The following is a 22,267-nucleotide window of genomic DNA, read 5'->3' on the forward strand; positions in this document are numbered from 1 at the left end:
GCAAGAAAAAAAAGCCCATCAAAAAAATAGGCAAAGAACATGAATAGACAATCCTCAAAAGAAGTTAGACAAATGGCCAACAAATATATGAAAAAAAAATGCTCAACACACTAATTATCAGGGAAATGCAAATCAAAAACACTGAGAGATACCACCTTACTCCTGCAAGAATAGCTATAATTAAAAAAATTTTTTAAACCAAACAAACAGATGTTACATGAATGTAGTAAAAAGGAAACACTTCTACACTGGTGGGAATGTAAACGAGTAAACCACTATGGGAAACAATATGGAGATTCCTTAAACAACTAAAAGTAGAACTACCATTTGGCCCAGCAATCCCACTAGTGGGTATCTACCCAGAGGAAAAGAAGTCATTATATGAAAAAGAAGCTTGCACATGCATGTTTACAGCAGCACAATTCACAATTGCAAAAATATGGAACCAGTCTAAATGCCCATCAACCAATAAGTAAAGAAAATGTCTTACACATATACCACGGAATACTACTCAGCCATAAAAAGGAATGAAATAATGGCATTCACAGCAACCTGGATGGATTTGGAGGCCACTATTCTAAGTGAAGTAACTCAGAAATGGAAAATCAAACATTGTGTGCTCTCAGTTATAAGTGGGAGCTAGCTATGAGGATGCAAAGGCATAAGAACGATAGGATGAACTTTGAGGACTTTGGGCAAAGGGTTGAAGTGGGGTGAGGAATAAAAGGCAACACATTGAGTACAGCGTACACTGCTCAGGTGATGGGTGCAACAAAATCTCAGAAATCACCACTAAAGAACTTTTCCATGCAACCACCTGTCCCCCCCAAACTATTGAAATAAAAATTTTATTTAAATGAAAAGCAGCCAAAAAGAAGAACTAGAAAAACTAGTGGAAACTAAACCCAAAGTAGGTAAAAGGAAGGGAATAGTAAAGATTGAACAGAAATAAATGAAACAGCAGCAAAATAGAGAACCACTTATTCATTCTGCATTGCTAGGGCTGTATTCATTCTATAACAGTAGATTCGAGTAATTGGAACAGAGTATATGACTCACAAAGTCTAAAATATGCCCTATCTAGCCCTTTAACAAAAGGTTTAGAAGAATTCTGGTTTCTGTTCCAACACGTAAAAGCTTCAAAGTCTTCACTCCCATTCTTACAGTAAGACAAAAGGTGAGACTGAAAATCAATGACTTTTCTTAGACCTGTTAAAAAATTAAGGTCACAGAACAAACTGCCACCCAGAAATCTAGAGAGAAGAAAATACAGAGAACCATAGCTGATAACAGCTATGATAACCTGGAGCAGAAGACATTGGATCCATAAACTGGTATGAACACTTAAGTGGTAATCTTGACCAACTGCTAGAGTCTGAGTGTAGACTTGCTCTAAACTGAGAAAATCCTTAGGGGTCCAGTCTTATGGGTCTCTCACACTTTGATGTGTTTTACTTCCAGGAACCACCTGAGGCTTTCATGGAGATGACCCAGAATGACATCATCACATTTTAGTCAAGGAAAAGGTACGCTGAAATACCCAAAGCAATCTTTATAATAAGAACCAGTGCTACGAGTGAAATGATGCTACCACATCTTTTGATAGCAAAAGAGAGGGCAATTACCCAATCCTAGCGCCCTCTAGCTTCTCTGTCTCACCCAAGAGGAGAAATGTAAAAGGCTAAGAAGCACTTCTGAAGGTCAAAGTCCAAGGACTCAGGCCCACAAAACGACTTAGAGTTAATCATAAAATTATAGAGTGATTTCTCTCCAACTGGACCTTACCACAAGAGCTGCAAGGGGCTCCAGTATAATATCAATAGATTTCAACCAAAAAAGTGACAGGACACAGATTCTATCTAAGTTCTTAGGAAAACCTAAAGATAACAAGGAAGAAAAATACAAGTACACCTGAGGAAACTGAATCCACTAGCACTTACAGTTTCAGCAAATACTAAACACAGCCCAGCTCTGGCCAGATTACCATTATAACTTTTCTATTATCCCATACAATATACTCAATTTTTAGCAAAAGATTACCAGGCAAGCTAAAGTGCAAGAAAAAGCAGTCTGAAGAGACAAAGCAATAACCTCCATCAAAACCACATTTGGGGGATGGGGAGTGGAAGAAAAGAATAATGAAAATATTCTGGCTGGGCATGGGGGCTCAAGCCTGTAATCCTAGCACTTTGGGAGACTGAGACGGGTGGATCTCCTGAGCTCAGGAGTTTGAGATCAGCCTGGCCAACATGGCAAGACCCTGAGTCTACTAAAAATACAAAAATTAGCCAGGTGTGGTGGCGGGTGCCTGTAATCCCAGCTAATCGGGAGGCTGAGGCAGGGAGAATTGCTTGAACTCGGAAGGCAGAGGTTACAGTGAGCTGAGATCATGCCACTGCACTACAGCCTGTGTGACAGCGCGAGACTCCATCTCAAAAAAAAAAAAGAGGCCGGGCGCGGTGGCTCAAGCCTGTAATCCCAGCACTCTGGGAGGCCGAGGCGGGTGGATCACGAGGTCAAGAGATCGAGACCATCCTGGTCAACATGGTGAAACCCCGTCTCTACTAAAAATACTAAAAATTAGCTGGGCATGGTGGCGTGTGCCTGTAATCCCAGCTACTCAGGAGGCTGAGGCAGGAGAATTGCCTGAACCCAGGAAGCGGAGGTTGCAGTGAACCGAGATCGCGCCATTGCACTCCAGCCTGGGCAACAAGAGCGAAACTCCGTCTCAAAAAAAAAAAAAAAAAGAAAGAAAGAAAGAAAGAAAATATCCTGCTGGAATTAGTGGTAATAGTTGCATAACTTTGTTAATATACTAAAAACCACTAAATTATATGCTTCAAAAGGGTGAATTTTAAGTTTTGTGAATATCTGAATTTAAAAAATGATTTCAAAAAGACTTACATAATTATTTATAACTATTTCCAAAATGAAGGTTTTCCTATATTCTTCACACTCACACAATTGGTGAAAAATAACATCAAATTATAGAATAAAATACATCTATGGTAATTGTAAAAACTAATGATAAATTTTAAGAATTATTCTTATTGCATTAATTATTTGCTACTCATAAAACAAACAGTAAAAAGTAAATACATTGTCTCATTTTTCTCATTCAATACATATATACTAAATTCTGCCTCATATAAGGAACTGTACCATGTTGCTGGGTTATAAAAATGAATTTAACAAGCCCTTCCAACTTAGAAAAAGCTATTGGAGATTTACATAAGTAACTGTAAAACAAGGTCATGTATAAAAAGTGCCAAACAAAGGCTATACAAAGTACAGTGGAGTCCAAGATTATAGGAGAGGTCTTTTTTTTTTTTTTTTTTTTTTTTTTAGTTATTATACTTTTAAGTTCTGGGATATATGTGCAGAACATGCAGGTTTGTTACATAGGTATGCATGTGCCATGGCGGTTTGCTACACCCATCAACCTGTCATCCACATTAGGTATTTCTCCTAATGCTATCCCTCCCCTAGCAACCCACTCCCCAACAGGCCCCACTGTGTGAAGTTTCCCTCCCTGTGCCCATATGTTCTCATTGTTCAACTCCCACTTATGAGTGAGAACATGTGGTGTTTGGTTTCTGTTCCTGTGTTAGTTTGCTGAGAATGATGGTTTCCAGCTTCATCCATGTCCCTGCAAAGGAGACGAACTCATTCTTTTTATGGCTGGATATCATCCCATGGTGTATATGTACAATATTTTCTTTATCCAGTCTATCATTGATAGGCATTTTGGTTGGTTCCAAGTCTTTGCTATTCACATTCACTATTGTGAATAGTACTGCAATAAACATACATGTACATGTGTCTTTATAGTAGAATGATTCATAAACCTTTGGGTATATACCCAGTAACAGGATTACTGGGTCAAATGGTATTTCTGGTTCTAGATCCCTGAGAAATCACCACACAACACTGTCTTCCACAAGGTTGAACCAATTTACACTCCCATCAACAGTGTAAAAGTGTTCCTATTTTTAGGAAAGCATTTCTAACTGAGGTGTCTAATGAAGGCTTCATGGGAAAGGTAGCAGTAGAATTGGGCGTTTGTTTGCTGAGCTAACTCAGTCCTACATTTGCAGTGCTTACTATGTTCAGGAACTATACCAGATGCCAGGGAAACAACAATAAAGATGAAGTGAATTATCTCACTTTATTATGTGATAATACTCAGAAGTATGTGTGTGTGTGTGTGTATGCACACGCGCATGCGTGCACACATTTATATATTTCTATATAACTAAAACAATGTGTAAGTTAATAAGAACACTCTTGAAGAATGAGTGGATTTTAACAAAGAAGGATAAATGCTTTCAATGGCTCCCTGTAACCCCTCAGAAAAATTTTAACTACCAAAATATGGCCTCAAGGTTCCTCATGATTAGGCTTCTGAATAAATTCCAAGTGACTTCCCCTACTATTTCTTTATTACATTTACACATGTAGGGTATTCTACCCTTCCCTATTGTTTCCCATTCTTTCCTTTCATTCATCCATCCATTTAAGTACTGAGAGCCTACTATATTGCAAGGCAATGTACACAGTGGTGCATAAGATAAACAGAACAAATACAGTTCCTGCCCTTGTGAAGTTTATATTCTGTAGATGATTAAAGACATGGAACTAATTAGACAACTGTTTAATTGTATTTGATATATGCAGGAGTCTATGAGAGTATAATGAGGGCTTTACTCCTTTATTACTTTGAGGGATTCAACTTATGTGCAGGAATTAGCCAGAAGTACCCTAGATACCTTGCTAAGACACATGCATGTCAGAGGATGGAAGATAAATCCTTAAAACATGCAAAGGCCTGCCACCTTTGTGAAGTTTCTAGGAGTCCATTAGTTGGGGCATGCATGGCACAGCAATTCTACCAAGGTGAAGGGCAAGTTGCTTCATCCTGCACACTCTACCACTGAGAAAGAGACACACAGGCCTCTTTGGATTCAGATTGTGACATATACCATAGTTGAATGTTCTACGTTGAGTCACTTACTGCATAACCCATAGTTTTGAATGGATTCCAGAACAACAGAAGCTTCTGTTGCAGAAGTTCAGAAGCTTCTGAACTTCTATGCAAGCTGATATTGGGCCATATGACTCAGCAGACTGAATGGTGCTGAAAGAGCACATTGGAATGTTCTCACAGTAGCAAATAAAAAATGCCATGGCAATACCCTTAGGTTTTTGGGGAAAAGCCAATCATTTTTTATTGATAAAGATTATACTTTTGAGAAACAGTTCAGGGGTTGCTACTGGGCCCCCAGGACTGAACACCTGAATAAGAAACACAAAGTAGTCATGTGACATGAGCTGTCCATAGAGAGTTACAGTATTATCTGACTCAGGACCACAATGCTGTAAATCAGCTATACAAGATCAGGCTCAAGCAGTTCCCAAGACACAAGTTGCATGGGTAAGTAACTCAGACACCCTCAGTATCAGTGGATTCTGCATTCCTGGATTCAACTAAATCAGGCGTCCCCAAACTACAGCCCACGGGCCACATGCAGCCCCCTGAGGCCATTTATCCGGCCCCCCGCCGCACTTCAGGAAGGGGCACCTGTTTCATTGGTGGTCAGTGAGAGGAGCACAGTATGTGGCGGTCCTCCAACGGTCTGAGGGACAGTGAACTGGCCCCCTGTGTAAAAAGTTTGGGGACACCTGAACTAAATGATGATCAAAAATATTCAGAAAAAAAAATACATATTAAAAGAATCAATATAGTATCACAACCATTGACATAGCATTTACATTTTACTAGGTATTTTAAGTAATCTAGAGATGATTTAAAGTATAGGCCAGGCATGGTGGCTCTGACCTGTAATCCCAGCACTTTGAGAGGCCAAGCAGGTGTATCACTTGAAGTCAGGAGTTTGAGACCAACCTGGCCAACATGCTGAAACCCCATCTCTACTAAAGATACAAAAAAATTAGCCAGGCATGGTGGCACATGCCTGTAATCCCAGGTACTCAGGAAGCTGAGGCAGGAGAATCACTTGGACCGGTAGGTGGAGGTTGCAGTGAGCTGAGATCACACCATTGCACTCCAACCTGGGCAACAAGAGCAAAACTTCATCTCAAAAAAAAAAAAAGGTATATAGGAAGATGTGCATAGTATATACACAAATATTATGCAATTTTATATAAGGGATATGAGCTTGTACAGATTTTGGTATCCACAGTGATTCTAAAAACAATCCCCCAGATACTGAGGAATGACTGTACTTACTCCTACTATTGCATTGTTATCTCTACCTCAGTCTACACATATGGCCTTATCCCTATGACATGTGACTGAGTAAGACAAAATTTGGACCTCATTTGGTTTCCAGACAGCTCTCCACGATATGTTGGTATTACCAAAAGTAGTACCCCATTTAACACATGATAGGTTTTATTTTCAAGACAGGCAAAACACCATCTTCTTTCTCTCTCTCTCTCTCTCTCTCTCTCTCTCTCTCTCTCTCTAATATATATCCATACACACACACACACACACACACACACACACAAAACAAGAAGATGTGCATAGGATATATACAAATATTATCTCATTTTGTATAAAGGATATGAGCATGCACAGATTTTGGTATCCACGGGGATCCTGGAAACAAGCCCCCACAGATACTGAGGAATGACTGTACTTACTTATATATACACATATATATCTATACATATACATACATATATGAGAGAGAGAGAAAGGGAAAGAAGATGATATTTTGCCTGTCTTGAAAATAAAACCTATCGTGTTAAAGGGGGTACTACTTTTAGATGCTATGCACATATATATACACATACACACACACACACACACACACACACACACACACACACACGAGAGAGAAAGATGATAAATTTTAAGAATTAAAAAATATATATGTATATCCTATTAGTTCTGTCCCTCTAAGAGAACCCTAATACAATGTATAAACTATATAGGAATTAGCAAAATTTAGTAATTGATGATAAAGAAGTCTGGGGAAGAGGGATGAGGAGAGATCTCTCTGAATAGGCATAGATTCTGGTGTTATTTGTGTTCCATATGAATGCCCCAAAAAAGGGCATCCATTGCAGAAAATGTTCTCAATAATCAGGACAAAATGTTCTATTCTATGGCTAATACTCAGCCTCTTTCTCTAGCCATGACAATGTTTGCTTTATGGGCTCAAGACGATAGTGGCCATAGAGATTATACCTATGCTCAATAATGCAGATTTTCTTCCTCCTCCAACCCCTATGCAAAGCTAATCTTGTTAGAGTCACTGCTAGGTGCACAAGATTTCAACAGCAGGGACCAAAAAGAATCAACAAGCTACCTGATAGTAGGTTGTTTACAATGGATTCTTCTATCACAGGGAATGTATATATTAATGTACTCACAAAATATAGTCAATGTATATATTAATGTACTCACAAAAGTAAAAATAAAAATAGTTCTTTAAATAAAGAAATGTGGTCTCCAGTGTTGGTAGTGGGGACTGGTGGGAGTTGTTTAGATCATGGCGGGTAGATCCCTCATGAATAGCTTGGTGCTTTTCCCTTCATAAGTGAACTCTACCTCTGAGTTCACATGAGATCTGGTTGTTTAAAAGTGTGTGGATCCTCCCCCTTCTCTCTCTTGTTCCCGCTCTCACCATGTGAGACACCTGCTCCCTTTTCACCTTCATCATGATTGTAAACTCCCTGGGACCTCCCCATACACCAAGCAGATGCCAGCACCATGCTTCCTGTAAAGCCTGTGGAACCATGAGTGAATTAAATCTCCTGTCTTTATAAACTACCCAGCCTCAAGTATTCCTTTTCAGCAACGCAAAAGCAGCCTAATACAGTAGCCCATTTAACACATGATAGGTTTTATTTTCAGACAGGCAAAACACCATCTTCTTTTTCATATTCTCTTCTGCAATGTGACCTTCACACTATCCCACGGGACTTCCTCCATCCACTTGAATCTGGGGAAGTACTGTGACAACTTTGACCATTTTAATATTGCAAAATTGATGCTATGTCCTTAATCAACCTAAGCTCTCATTTCCTGCCTTTTAGAAGCTAGCTGCCATGTATAATTTCCTGAGCCCACTATGCTCTGAAAAGCCTGTAGCATGAGATGCCAGTTGAAAAGTGAGAACAAGAAGCACCACGACACCAGACATGTCAGTTAAGGCTTTTGATGACTTCAGGCCTAGCCATTATCTTTCTGTAACTGCATGACACTAAATAATAACTACTCAGTTGGTCCCAGTCAATCCACAGAATAATAATGTTGTTTTAAGCCAACAAGCTTGAGGTTCGTTTGTTACACAGCAATACATAACTAGCATACTTAATTTTTGACCAATGAACTCATTTTAAAACAAAAGGAGCATAGGAATGGCTTCATTCACTGACCATAACATATACCCCACCATTCTAAAGCAGTTTAGTTAATTAGGCAGTAGAATGACCTGCTGAAGTCTTAAATATAGTGCTAGATTGGGCAGCACAATGTGCGTTGTGGCACTGTCTTACAAGATCAATATGCAATCTGAAGCACCAGCCAGTGCATGATGCCGTATTTTCCATAACCAGAATACATGTATCCAGGAGCCAAAGACAAGTGGCTTCTCTTATCATTACCCTATTGAGTCTCACAATTGTTGTTGTTGTTGTTGTTGTTGTTGTTGTTGTTCACCAATGCAAGATAAGTGAACTGTACTGAATTGTCTGTCGCCAACTTGGGATTAACACTCAGGCATTATCATGACCCCTTTCTAAATTATCCTTCATAACATAGCAGAGTTTGCTAGTAAGAACACAAGATTTGGAAAGCAGAAAGAAGAGACCATTATTCTCCAGGAGACAGCTGCAAGGAGAAGCATGTACAGAGATCCAGCATGAGGTCTGACATACCTTCTGGGTGAGTTTCTTGAGAAACTCTTGAGTAGGTGCTATAATAAGAGCTGATAAGAGCTTCCTAGAGGTTCTTGAGATTTGCAGTAGCTTCTGGACAAGGTACAGTCACCTGTTTTATTGCTGAAGACTGTGATATTTGGTGACAGTTCCCCTGACTTGCTACCTCACTCTTGCAACAGGTACGTAAATCTCAAATGACCTATATGAAACCCTTTTTACTTAGAATACAGAATGTGACTTGTTTCCTGACAGGACCTTAACTGATATACTTTACAACATTTAAGTTTTTATTCTGTAAATATATTTAACATTCAGCCCAGAAAACTGTTCAGCATAGTACAATAAAGAACACAGAGTATACAGAATAGGAAAAAATTGGAGCTAGGCAATCATGTTCATTGTTGTCATTTGGGTAACCACCATCCTGAATCTGAAATCATTTTACCAACACTGTTAGGTTGGTAAGTTATTAATTTGGCCATCTTTCAATCCTTCAGACATGCTAAGTTAACTCTTTTGTTCTTAGACCTTCACATTAATGTTTCACCACTGATGAGGCTTTCCCCCTGCCTTTCACAGGGCCGGTTTCTTCTTGTCTCTCAGGTTTCAGCTTAACTATCACCACAGGCTTTCTCTGACTACGGCATCCAATGCTATGTCCTTACTCTGACACTTCTCTCATGGTATCCTGCTTTCTCCTTTTGTGCTATTTATTATAATTTTTCATTATATATTTATCTGTTTACTTGAAAATTGTCTATCTCTTCTATTAGACTGTAAGTTCCACAGAAAGCATGAACCATGTCTGTTTCTCTCACTATTGAATACCCAGCAGCTAGCACAATGTCTAATATACAGTATTGTTCATTAATTTATGGAATAAATAAACAGTTTGGCATCCTGTCCTCTCAAAGACAGTATTTAGCCTTTTCCTCCTACAAACCCAAGAGCCTATCTTTTGTACCGTCCTTTTTGCATACTGATGACTCAGAGGACTTACCATAGAAATTAAAGTGCCTAAAGTCAGAAGACATCATTTGGAGTGTTATTCTTTGAAATTCTTTCCTAAAGCTCATACTATCAGTCTCTATAAATATTATATTGCAAATTAATAGCATAAGTCAAATTTTTTAAAAAGCTATGGGTAATTTTGGCCGGGTATTAATTTTGATGGTTCTCAGAGGTAGCTTAAAGCATAGAAACAGAAAGAAACTGAGATGTAAGGTATATTACAAAATTTCTGAATTGAAAAATTAACTTTAGAAGGGAGGCAAAAGGAGGTATAGCCTTGTCTTACTTTTAGATAGTTACTGAAGAGATTTCAGACTGAACCTCTACTGCGGCCAAAATGAAGCTCCTACTCCCTTTCTAAATTTCCAGTTATGTTTGAACCTGTCTATGGCTTTCACTTCTATCACAGTTACACTGAAAAATAAGCAGGAAAAAAACCTTAAGGACATACTTATATTTGGATACTTAAAAAAATTTAGTCATCCATTGAAAGGCATTATTACTAAGAAAATTCTTATGACAGCCTGATATCATCAGTACTGTACATGAGACACTAATTGCATCATTGACCAATACCCACCTCTTTAGCTGTTTCCATATGTAGGTCCTGGAATGGCTCTTTCTCTCTAGACATTTTCTCCTGTTCTTTTCTAAAGATTACATAAAAGTCTCCTGGGCCTCTGTGGGAGGAAGGAAGGACAGGGCAAAATGAAAAAATATATATAATATAAAAAAAAAAACAGATGCTGTATTAGAGCTGTCGAATAAAATAAAATATCACTTACTCAGCAACAAAAATCATTTATGTAACTAGTTCCTCACCCCTGTATCTTCATGGGTTCTAACATCAGCATAAACTGGTCATTTAAAGTCATCTTCATTATTATCATCTTGATAACATTTACGTACTTTGACAGGATAGAAAAAGTTCATGCTTTAATTAGATTAATTGTAATAGCGGTATAAAAATTCTCTTTAGGGCCAGGTGTGGTGGCTCATGCCTGTAATCCCAACATTTTGGAAGGCTGAAGTGGGTGGATTACAAGGTCAGGAGTTCAAGATCAGGCTGGCCAATATGGTGAAACCCTGTCTCTACTAAAAATAAAGAAATTAGCCAGGCATGGTACCGGGTGCCTGTAGTCCCAGCTACTCAGTAGGCTGAGGCAGGAAAATTGCTTGAACCTGGCGGCAGAGGTTGCAGTGAGCAGAGATCACACCACTGCACTCCAGCCTGGGCAACAGAGCAACACTCCATCTTAAAAAAAAAAAATTTTTTTTCTTTAAAAGTGTTAAACAAGTTTCACATTGAAACTATCTAGCTTAGCCTTAGTTCACCATTGTGTTTTTATATGGATTTACTAGTAACGATACTTTCTTTATTCATAGAAATAAACAGTAACTTGAACAGTGCTTCTCAGTTTAAAGATGCTATCACATGTATTCTCTCATTTTGATCCCAAAAACTTGAATAATGAAGAGCTAGAAATACCAACTAATTATAACAATAGATGCACTACCATGCATGGGTGGTTTTGTGATATTTTTAAATAGTTCTTGGATATAGTGAGTCATATTTGGGGAAATAAACCAACATACCGAGACAGAGTATACACATGTCCTAAGTTTAATGTACATGTCTTTTAAAGTATATCTATTGAATTCTGTTCCTTTTCTTGAAATAATCTTTAACAAAAATTTTAAAGATGAACACCATTCGTGTTGTTTTTTCTTAAGAATTCATAAAATACATCAATATTGTGGCTTCCTGGTTAATATTATGTTATCCTTCTCCTATTTCTTTGCTAGTAAGTTCTTAAATTTTAGATTTTAAGATAGTGGATAGGGCTGAGCTCTGGCAAAACTCAAGATACAGGTAACCACAATGGCAATATAATAAACTATTTAAAATTGGGCATTAATTTTTTTTGAGATGAAGTCTTGCTATGTTGCTCTGGCTGATCTTCACACTCCTGGGTTCAAGCAATCCTCTCAGCCTGCAGAGTAGCTGAGACTAAAGAAGTGTGTCACTGCACTCAGCTATTTAATTTTTGTAGTGGAGAAAATAAGATTGTTCTTTCTGTAATAATAGCTAGTATATGGTAGAACATATTTAGTACTATTTGAATTCTATTTTGTAAAATGTCAGAAAATGGGCTTCAAATAAAAATAAATGGAGTGATAAACAACATGTCAGTAATGTAAACAGAATAATACAAAGCAAAGATGGAAACAGATGACAAGGAACCTTCATTCCTTCACAAAAGTTGTTAAAATTACCTCGCTGTCCTTCCCTCTAGGGTCCTCAAGACATACATTTTTTCATTGTAAAAGTTTGGGACATCCAGAAAAGTATAAAGAATATATATTTATTGGTCTTAATTATCTCAATTCTATCATATAGAAATAATCATTGCTAATATTTTAGTTTATATCCCCCATTTTATATATATGTACAATTTTTTTTTTCTTTTTCTTTTTTCTTTTTTTTTTTATTGCATTTTAGGTTTTGGGGTACATGTGATGAACATGCAAGATTGTTGCTATATATGTACAATTTTATCTGTATTATGGACAATATATACCGTATATATGCAATTAGAATTGAATTGAATTACATTGTATTTGCATTTGGTACTTGTTTTGGTCATTACATATTCACATTTTCTTCTGTCATCAATTAGTCTTTTAAAATAAGAAACATGGTTTTTGGGAGTAGGTAGGAAGATTGTCAAAATATATCCACAACCATGTAAATGATAATAATAGACACGGTCACTTAAAAAAATCAATGTATCTGTAAGAAAATTAGTATGCACATGAGATAGTTGGCTAATTAACAAATAAATATATCAGCTCTTTATTAATATATACTTTAAAAAACTTTTTTTAGGCCAGGTGCAGTGGCTCAAGTATGTAATCCCAGCACTTTAGGAGGCCGAGGTGGATGGTCAGGAGTTGAGGTCAGGAATTCCAGACCAGCCCGGCCAACATAATGAAACCTAGTCTCTACTAAAAATAGAAAAATCAGCCAGGCGTGGTGGTGTGTGTCTCTAATCCCAGCTTCTCAGGAGGCTGACACAGGAGAATCACTTGAACATGTATCACTGCACTCCAGCCTGCGCAACAGGAACTCAATCTTACCCCCGCCAAAAAAATCTTAAATTACAAATGTTACTTTGCTCTTTGCATTACATAGTCAAATTGTCCCATGAATATACCTCTAATACTTTGGTATATATTCTTCTAATTATAATGTGATTTGCAAGTGTCTAAATAGCATCTTGCCATATAAATTTATAATTTCATCAATACCCTCTCACTGGCTATTTAAACTATATACTATATTTTATTATCAATAAGTGTGTTTTGCAGATCACTGAACATAAATCTTTTAGTCCTTCAACAATAGCATGCTAAATTTATCATACCCTATTCTTGGGTACATATATATCATTATTAAGGATTCATGAATTTCAAATCTTAACTTCTTTGGTCTTCAATTTTCTTATCCGTAAAATTAGAGAGTTAGCTCAGAGTTCTAATATGTTCCAATTCTAAGAACAACGACAGCAGCAACAACAAAAATCGAGTTTTAAACATACTAGATACTTAATGATTGGGGTGAAACAATTTGTGAATTCTTAGAATAAACAAGATATAATGCATGCCTTTCAAATGACTATAAAGAGGTTGTATGTGGAGAGGGCATAAAAAGAATTACACAGAGGAATTCTGTTTCTGGAATATCAGTTTTACATCAAGATTTGGGGACAAAGTTTGCTTTTTTCCCTGTTAAATAAAGCCTTTGGAGGAAAATCATTATTTCTGAGTGTGCTGCTTTGATCTCTGCCTCCAGAAGCTGGGATTTATTTCCCACTGCCATTAGAATGCAAGATATTGATTAAGAAAACTTACTAAATTTAAGAATTCTAATTTAAGAACTGGTGTAACATTCTTAATCAGGATATTTAAAGTTGTCTTTTTCCTTGGAATCTAAACACATATTCCACTCTTTTCACTGCTTTGCCCAGGCTGGAGTGCAGTGGCACCATTTTGGCTCACTGCAACCTCCACCTCCCGGGTTCAAGCGATTATCCTGCCTCAGTCTCCCAAGTAGCTGGGACTACAGGCATGCAGCACCATGTCCGGCTAAATTTGTATTTTTAGTAGAGATGTTGGCCAAGCTGGTCTCGAACTCCTGACCTCAGGTGATCCACCCGCCTCGGTCTCCCAAAGTGCTGGGATTACAGGTGTAAGCCACTGCACCCGGCAGATTTTACCAGTTCTTAAACCTGTCCCACCTTGCTTGCTACAATTTTGTAAAACTTCTATCTCACTTCTTTTACAACCAGAAGGCCTAGTCCAGCCTTTATAAACATACCCACACGAAATATTGACCACTGAGTATAATAAATTTATATTTTTCGTTTATATTTCTCATTTACTTTACATCCAATAGATAGCTTTTTTAACCATTATAAACACTACTTCAAATGCTCCACATATGTTCACACTAAACACACCATGAGCTTGTTTTGGAAAACAAAAAAAAGGTTTTTTTGTTTGTTTGTTTGGTTTGTTTATTTTGAGACAGAGTTTCACTCTTGTTACCCAGGCTGGAGTGCAATGGCGCGATCTCGGCTCACCGCAACCTCCGCCTCCTGGGTTCAGGCAATTCTCCTGCCTCAGCCTCCTGAGCAGCTGGGATTACAGGCACGCGCCACCATGCCCAGCTAATTTTTTGTATTTTTAGTAGAGACGGGGTTTCACCATGTTGACCAGGATGGTCTCGATCTCTCGACCTCGTGATCCACCCGCCTCGGCCTCCCAAAGTGCTGGGATTACAGGCTTGAGTCACCTCGCCCGGCCGAAAAAAAAAGTTTTTAAAGAAACATGTCAAGGGTGGAAGAAAGAAATTGAACCAAAGGCAGCCAGATTTAGGATTCAGGCTGGGAGCGGTGGCTCATGCCAGTAATCCCAGCACTTTGGGAGGCCGGGGTGGGCGGATGATGAGGTCGAGACCATCCTGGACAACACAGTGAAACCCTGTCTCTACTAAAAATACAAAAATTAGCTGGGCGTGGCAGTGCACCCCTGTAGTCCCAGCCACTCGGGAGGCTGAGGCAGTAGAATCACTTGAACCTGGGAGTCAGAGGTTGCAGTGAGCTGAGATCAAGCCACTGCACTCCAGCCTGGTGACAGAGCGAGACTCTGCCAAAAAAAAAAAAAAAAAAAAAAAAGCTTGATATATAAACATTTTAGTTATGTCATTTCAAAATCCCAAATAAACTAGAAAGCTCGTTTTTCCTACAAAAATCCATTTTTGCTATTATGACCAAACCCTATCAGGGTCTTGATCCTTTAATTCCAAAATTGATGCAAAGGCTACCAAATGTAGTGCAAAATGAGATAGAAAAATCTAAGAACTATCACTTCTGCTTCCTACATCCAGATGGCAAACTTTTCCTTCACTTTCCTTTGTCTTCCTTTAATAAACTTTAGAATTTTAATGTTCTTAAAAAGGACTGCTTTCAAGTTCAGAGACGGAAATTGGCACAGTTAGTAAGGGGGTCACCAACACGGTCAAATAGGGACGCGCTCCGCCCTAACACCTCGGGACCTCCTCTTCCCTCCAGTTGGGAAAATAAAGCGGACAAGCTCTGAAAAACGCCCAGGACTGTCAAGAGGCCCTGCACCCTCAGACGATGCCCGGACCTGGCTGAGGGTGCAGGCAGGTCTCTTGACTCTCGGGGAGTGTGTCTCGAGGTCTCCTTTCTCCTCGGTTCCTAGTGAACTAAAAAATAAAATAACAAAATCGGCAGCCTGAGAGAACTTTGCAAACAAATGTACAGCATCGTTTCTGACGCTTAGAAACTCGTTACCCGCGCGGAGGCGAACTCCTTCCAGCCAGCGCCACGCCCAGGCCGCCGGCTGGCTGACCCGGAAGTGCTCGGCGGCGGCCGCGGCGGCGGGGGCGCGGTCAAGCCGGCGCACCCGCGCGCGCGCTCCCCGCGGAACTCCCGCCGGCGGCCCGGCTCTTGCGGAGGCGCGCCCGAACCGCCGCGGCCGCCGCCAACATGGCCGAGTCGAACGAGGAAGTGGCGGTGCTGGTGCAGCGGGTGGTGAAGGACATCACTAACGCCTTCAGGAGGAACCCGCACATGTGAGTCGCACGCCTCCGCTGCCTCCGAGGGTCGTCGGGAGCGGGCGGGGGCGGGGCCAAGCGTCCAGCCGACCTCGGGCAGCTGGCGGACCGCGGGTCCCGGCCCACGCGCCCTTCTAGGGAGGAGGCAGAGCCGTGTCGGGCGGGATCATTGTCGGCCGCCGCGGGCCCGGCTTTCCGCTACCGGAACGCGCTCGCGGACGAGTCCCTAGAAGTGACCTCGAAAAATCAAAACGGAACGACTTTCTCCCTCCCCAGCTTTTCCTAGGAGTTCACGAAACTCCAAAGACTTCACCCGTAGGTCCACATCCTACCTCTGTGCGTCCACGGGCGCACACGCAACAGTGTGGGTCCGTGTCTGCCTTGTAAACACAACTCTTGAGATTCATCCCGGACGTTGGCAAGAGGGGTTAACCGATCCTCTTATTCTTAATGAGCCCCACACGCCTCAATTTACTAAGGGTGGTTTGAGGCTGCTTTTGACTTTCGCCTTACTTGCCACCAAATTGTAAAGTGACTCCGATAAAACACTGTTTTGAAGGTGAACAGAGCGTTCTCCAGCGAAGCTTCTATGGGCGCAGTGTGGAGTCTGGGATAAAGCAAATGAAACCGCGACACTTTTTAGCATAAGCGGATTTATAGTTAAAAGGAGCATGTTAACTCATTTTTATCCCAGCACTGCTGCCCACTTTAACGGGACACTGTAGGACTGACACATGTATCTTTTCCCTTTTACTTGTACTCTGGGAAGATACCGCAAGAGTCTACTCTTTGTAACACTTCGCTTTTAATGTAAGGAGTGAAAAAGCTATTGAGAGAGATCTACATTACACAAAGTTGTAGGGAAGAAGCAACAATGTACCTCCTTTCCCATGCCTCTTCCTCCTCAAAGGGAAGAAACGTAGTATCTAGTTGCATAACTTTCGCTTTATCCAATTGTTTTTGGAGTTTATTTTTACTTTTATTTTTCAGGCTGGAACGCATGCCTTTTTTTTTTTTTTTTTTTTTTTTTTTTTGGTTAAGTGTTCTAACCGGTTCAGCTTTTCTGCCTGAAGAGCTTGCCAGACTTGTATCTTACCAAAGTGTTCTTTTCCTCCAAGGTGATGATTGTAAAAGAGATAAGAAGCCCTCGGATGTCTTGCTCCCTTGTGGCACACAATTGGAAACGCGCAACTGTGCCTCATTAAAAACAAAACACTGCTGGCCTCAAAACACACCTGCCACCTCTGACAGCATCCACTTCCCTTCCCCTTATGACTGCTGCCTTTTTCAAAATGAGAGTGTTTGGAATGATTTCCTGGCAGTATCCATAGTGGTTGCTGAGCCTTCTAAAGAATGCTTTGATGCCTTGCTGTATATCAGCCCTTCGATTTCTTTTTGAGAATGGGAGCCTTAGTGCAAGTAAGAGACAACCTCAAATAAATAAATAAATAAATAAATAAATAAATAAAGTTGGACAAAGGAAGAGTGTATTTTCTCATCACTGTTATCATTTTTCTAGGAGAAATTACTGCAGAGATTAGAAGTCTAATAAAACATGGAGTAATCATCTTAGTTTCCCTTCTCTTTTAGACTACTAAAAGAGCATCATTATATTTGAAGACACCAAGATTGAATGTTCATTGGCTTGGCAGGTTAACACAGTGCAGTTTGGAACATGTCCCAATTCTTGTGGATCACATTTATGGAAACTCTTGAAGGACTTTAATGCCCCTCCTTAATCCTTTTTCTACTGTAAAACCTCATTAATATATTCTAAATGTATAATTTTTTTTTTTTTTTTTTTTTTTTTTTTGAGACGGAGTTTCACTCTTGTTACCCAGGCTGGAGTGCAATGGCGCGATCTCGGCTCACCACAACCTCCGCCTCCTGGGTTCAGGCAGTTCTCCTGCCTCAGCCGCCTAAGTAGCTGGGATTACAGGCACACGCCACCATGCCCAGCTAATTTTTTGTATTTTTAGTAGAGACGGGTTTTCACCATGTTGACCAGGATGGTCTCGATCTCTCGACCTCGTGATCCACCCGCCTCGGCCTCCCAGAGTGCTGGGATTACAGGCTTGAGCCACCGCGCCCGGCAATGTATAATTTTATTTATAAGAATTTGGTTCATTCGAGATATAAAACTTTGAGATAAGTTGGATATTTGGAATAATGTAAGATTGGTAATATAGGTCTTCAGCATTTAAATAGCTTATCTCAATGTTTAATACTAGTCATCGGCTATATTTTAGTGTATATTCCCCACAATAAAACTATCTTCAATAATATTACTATACATCTTTTTAAGTGCCTTATAATTTGGGCTTTTCAAAATTGCCTGCACTTTCTTCCCTTAATTTAGCCCTTTTACTCCCAAAATAAAGAGGCTGTGGTTTTTTTGTTTTTTGTTTTTGTTAAAGGCGTTATCTGTAATGTTTGTATCTAACTTTACTGTATCTAATTACACTTTCAGTATTGTGAAAGTTTTTCATTCTTTTTGCTTTCCTGCTCTAAACTCAAGATAGATTGTAATTTTACTAGTGAACATCTTCTTCATTAAATACTATGACTTTGTTTATGTAGCAATATTTAGCCAGGAGTTGAGGATGCAGTGGTGAGATGTGGATTTTGTTACTGTATGATGTGAATAGGTACCTTCTCTCAGCCTCAGTTTCCTCTTGATCTTGTGAGGCTGATGAGAACACAGCAGAATCACCTCACACAGTGGTACTTAGTTGCCACTCAGTAAATATTAGGCTTACCCTGAATCTCTGTGTTCCTAAACAGAAATATATTGGCCAAATGATTGGTGAATATGAAGCACTTTGTAAACTGGATAATACTATACAAATGTGTGTATGGTTGACTATTAGATAATCATATTGGGTTCTCTGAAACTGAAAACTTGACCTGGAGTAGTCTTTAACTTAGTATATAGATCCTATGCTAATGTAGAAGACATCAGTTTACAATGTAAATAGTCATGTTAAAATTATCTTGTCCAGCAAGTTATTGTTTTTTCTATTAAATATTTATTGAACTCTCACTATTTATGAGGTGTTGTAGGTACCATCTTTACTGTGTGAAATAGAAGTTTAAAATACAGTTCTTGTACTCAAGACACTAACAGAAATGTCTGTAATGGTGGAAATTTTCTGTGTCTGTGCTGTTCAGTATGGTAGCCACTAGCCATTGTAGCTATTGAGCACTTGAAATGTGTCTCATGTGAAGAAGAACTGAATTTTAAATTTTATTTAATTTTAATTGATTTGTACATAGAGGCTCCATGTGCCCAGTGACTGCTGTGTTGCACAGTGCAGCTGTAGATGAGACCTAAGACGTACTGCATGAACGGTAAATTCACCCCACGAAGTAGTTTATAGTAAAGGTTAGATGGCAGCATGGTGAGCAAGTGCTATGGGAGTCTAATAGAAGTGGAGAGGAGGCTGATTATGTCTGGGATAGGGTTCTTAGTGGAGGTGGGTTATAAGCTGAATATTTAAGTCTGGATGGGATTTGTAGTCTCAGAGGGAGCCAGAGACCTTCACAGGGAGCAGTGAATTAACCTAAAGAAGCAAAATGTGACTGAGAAGGTACAGTAGGGCCAGATTATGGAAGTCCTTGACTCTTGTTTAATTTCTTTCATTCCATTCATACATTCCACAAAAGAGTACCTCTGTTTGTTAGGCACAGTGCTGGTCTCTGGGTATACAGGGTTAAAAGCTAGGTGGTTTAATGAACAAACCACGCATGGCCCCTGTCCTAATGGAACTTTAAATAGTCAACATACAGATTATGAAAAGAGTCAGAAAAAGTAAGAAGGGTGCATAGAATAGTAACAAGGAGGCCTGATTTAGATGAGAAGGTCAAGATAGTTCTTTCTGAGGCCATAGCATTTAAACTGAGTAAGACCTGAGAAGTGAAGAAGAGTTGCTCAGGGATGTATACTTCTAAGGCAATGGGTAGACACCAGTGAAAATTTCTTAATAAAGAATAATGAAAGATAGTTTTAGATTGCCTGCAAGGTAAACTGAAGAATAGAAAAGCAGAGTCTTCTGGGCTTCTTATACTTGATTTTTATTTATTTATTTAAATAATAGTGTAGTATCGTTGTAAAAATTTGGATTTAGATTTTTCCAGTCTAAGCTGTCTAACTGAATTTGAATGTTGCCATTTATTAACTGACTAGACTTAGACAAGACCATCTGTAAAATGGGATCAAAGTTTCTACTTTATGAGATTATTTTGCAAAATAAAATAATATATGTAAAACCTAACCATGCACGGCAAATAACAAACAATAAACAGTAGTGATTTGTGTAGCTTTTTCTAAATAAGGTCAGAAATATAATTTCAGTGAAACATGAAGTTGATGGTCTTTGGAATTAATGAGAAAGCCTGTGAGGTTTCTGAAATATCTAAATCACCAGTAGAATTTTAATTATCAATGTACAAGGGTCAGTTCCTTTAGATATTTTACTAGCTTTCCTTTTTGGTCACGCTGGAAAAAATTCCAGTCCTTTCGAGGGAGTGGGGGAAGAACAAAACTAAAGTAACTACTATTTAGATTTAAAATGTTTTTACCATATCCTGAATCCTTGGACTGTTTCCTGTTTGGTTGCTCCACATTACAGGATTCAGATTTAGTATTTGGGTACCATTCATCTCTCCCAGAAGGTAAGCTGGTTGTTACAACTTTTGTGGATAATAAGTGGCTCTATTCTAGTTGATGGTGTTTCTGAAAAGAACAGACAGGAGAAGCTGTCTAAACATGACAACAGAGTCAATTATCAGTGTTACATGAACTTTGAACATCATCTGGAAGCCAGTGAATGGATCCCCATTGTGAAGTGAGGTGCTGAAAGTGATGTCGTACTGTGTGTGATCTTAAGTAAATGTGCTGGTTCATTCCATGTTGCTCTGCCTTGGAGCAGCCTGTGATGAAGGTAACCTAAATAATGAGTATGATTAGAACTTGATTGCTGTCCCAAACCGTCATGTCTTTAAAAATCTTACGATCTTCTTAGTAATGCAGTTACTTGAACACCTTGTTAAATACCAGGAATGTAAATGGCCAGAAACCTAACAAAGTAAAAGAGTGTAATATATTGGTAGTGAAAGAATGTAAACATTTCTCTCATAAGACTATTTTGTTAAGAAATAACTAGAAATATTTTTGATATTTATAGCATATTCATTGGAAACATTTAAAAATATCAAAATTGATTATGTGGGAAAATGTTTAATGTGAATTGCTCAGTTTTTTTCCCCAAAGGATTATAGAATATGTTCAATATGATCTCACTTTTTGAAAATACTCAGGGAAAAAAAGGATGTATACCCAGCTGGGCACAGTAACACCTGTAATCCAAACACTTCAGGAGGCTGAGGTAGGAGGATCACTTGAGGCCAGGAGTTTGAGATCAGCCCGATCAACATAGTAGGACTCCATCTCTACCAAAAAAAAAAAAAAAAAGACTTTTAGTTTTTTTTTTTTTTCCCCTATGTTTTCCAATGTTTCTTGAGTATGGAATTAGAATTTAAATTGCCAGAGAAATAGAAGGAATTGATCTAAATCCTGTTTTGCTCTTCATTCTAGTGTCAAGGGTTTGAGGCTAAGTATTAACTTAGCCACTAGCAATATGACCTTAGGTAATCCTTATAAACCCCACTGAGCTTCAGTTCCCTCATCGGATAAAATGACAGAGGAATGTAGTCCTTTCCAACTTTAAAATGATTCTGGAAAGACTCCCATTGAAAATTGGCTGGAAAAAAGTGAACTGTGACCTAAGGGACAAGGCACAGAAGTCTGAAGTCAAGCACACTATTATTTGGAAGCTTACTGACCTGTTTTTACAAAGTACATGTTATGCTTTTTAGGAAACAGCATAACACTGTATTTTAGAGTTTATATGACTTGACAAAGGCTTAAATTCTTTGCCTTGGCTTTCCGTTATCTATTAACCATCTAAATCTACTGGTAGACTAAAGGCTCTTAAATGAATTAATGGTACGGTCTTTCATCTTGCTTAACACTTTGTAGTTTCCCACATGCTTCACATGACATTATTTTGTTTCCAGAACAAGTGGGGAAGATATTATTCCTGTATTTCAGATGAGGGTACTGATAGCAAGTGACTTGTCAAATTCGCATTGCCTGTCAGTAGATACAATGGAAACTAACTACAACTCTGGACT

At 38.9% G+C, this 22,267-nt stretch overlaps 1 protein-coding gene and 1 long non-coding RNA gene across 4 annotated transcripts in view; one reads left to right on the top strand and one right to left on the bottom strand.

Annotated features, from left to right (window-relative positions):
- The window catches only part of LOC120360696 (uncharacterized), a 35,850-nt gene extending 19,227 nt beyond the window's left edge, over window positions 1-16,623 (bottom strand). Inside the window, exons 1-2 of the long non-coding RNA XR_005577131.2 lie at window positions 16,405-16,623; window positions 10,508-10,607 (exon numbers count right to left, since the gene is read on the bottom strand). This is a non-coding gene — a long non-coding RNA (uncharacterized LOC120360696). The remainder of the gene's footprint in view (window positions 1-10,507; window positions 10,608-16,404) is intronic.
- The window catches only part of PTAR1 (protein prenyltransferase alpha subunit repeat containing 1), a 47,503-nt gene continuing 41,179 nt past the window's right edge, over window positions 15,944-22,267 (top strand). For all 3 annotated transcript variants that reach the window (XM_039461356.2, XM_074394701.1, XM_010346137.3), the window contains exon 1: window positions 15,944-16,090. In XM_039461356.2, coding sequence (XP_039317290.1) covers window positions 16,005-16,090 — 86 coding nt within the window. In that variant the 5' untranslated portion in view covers window positions 15,944-16,004. The remainder of the gene's footprint in view (window positions 16,091-22,267) is intronic.

Source organism: Saimiri boliviensis, chromosome 2, assembly GCF_048565385.1.
Source record: "Saimiri boliviensis isolate mSaiBol1 chromosome 2, mSaiBol1.pri, whole genome shotgun sequence".
In the NCBI taxonomy this organism is placed as follows: domain Eukaryota; kingdom Metazoa; phylum Chordata; class Mammalia; order Primates; family Cebidae; genus Saimiri; species Saimiri boliviensis.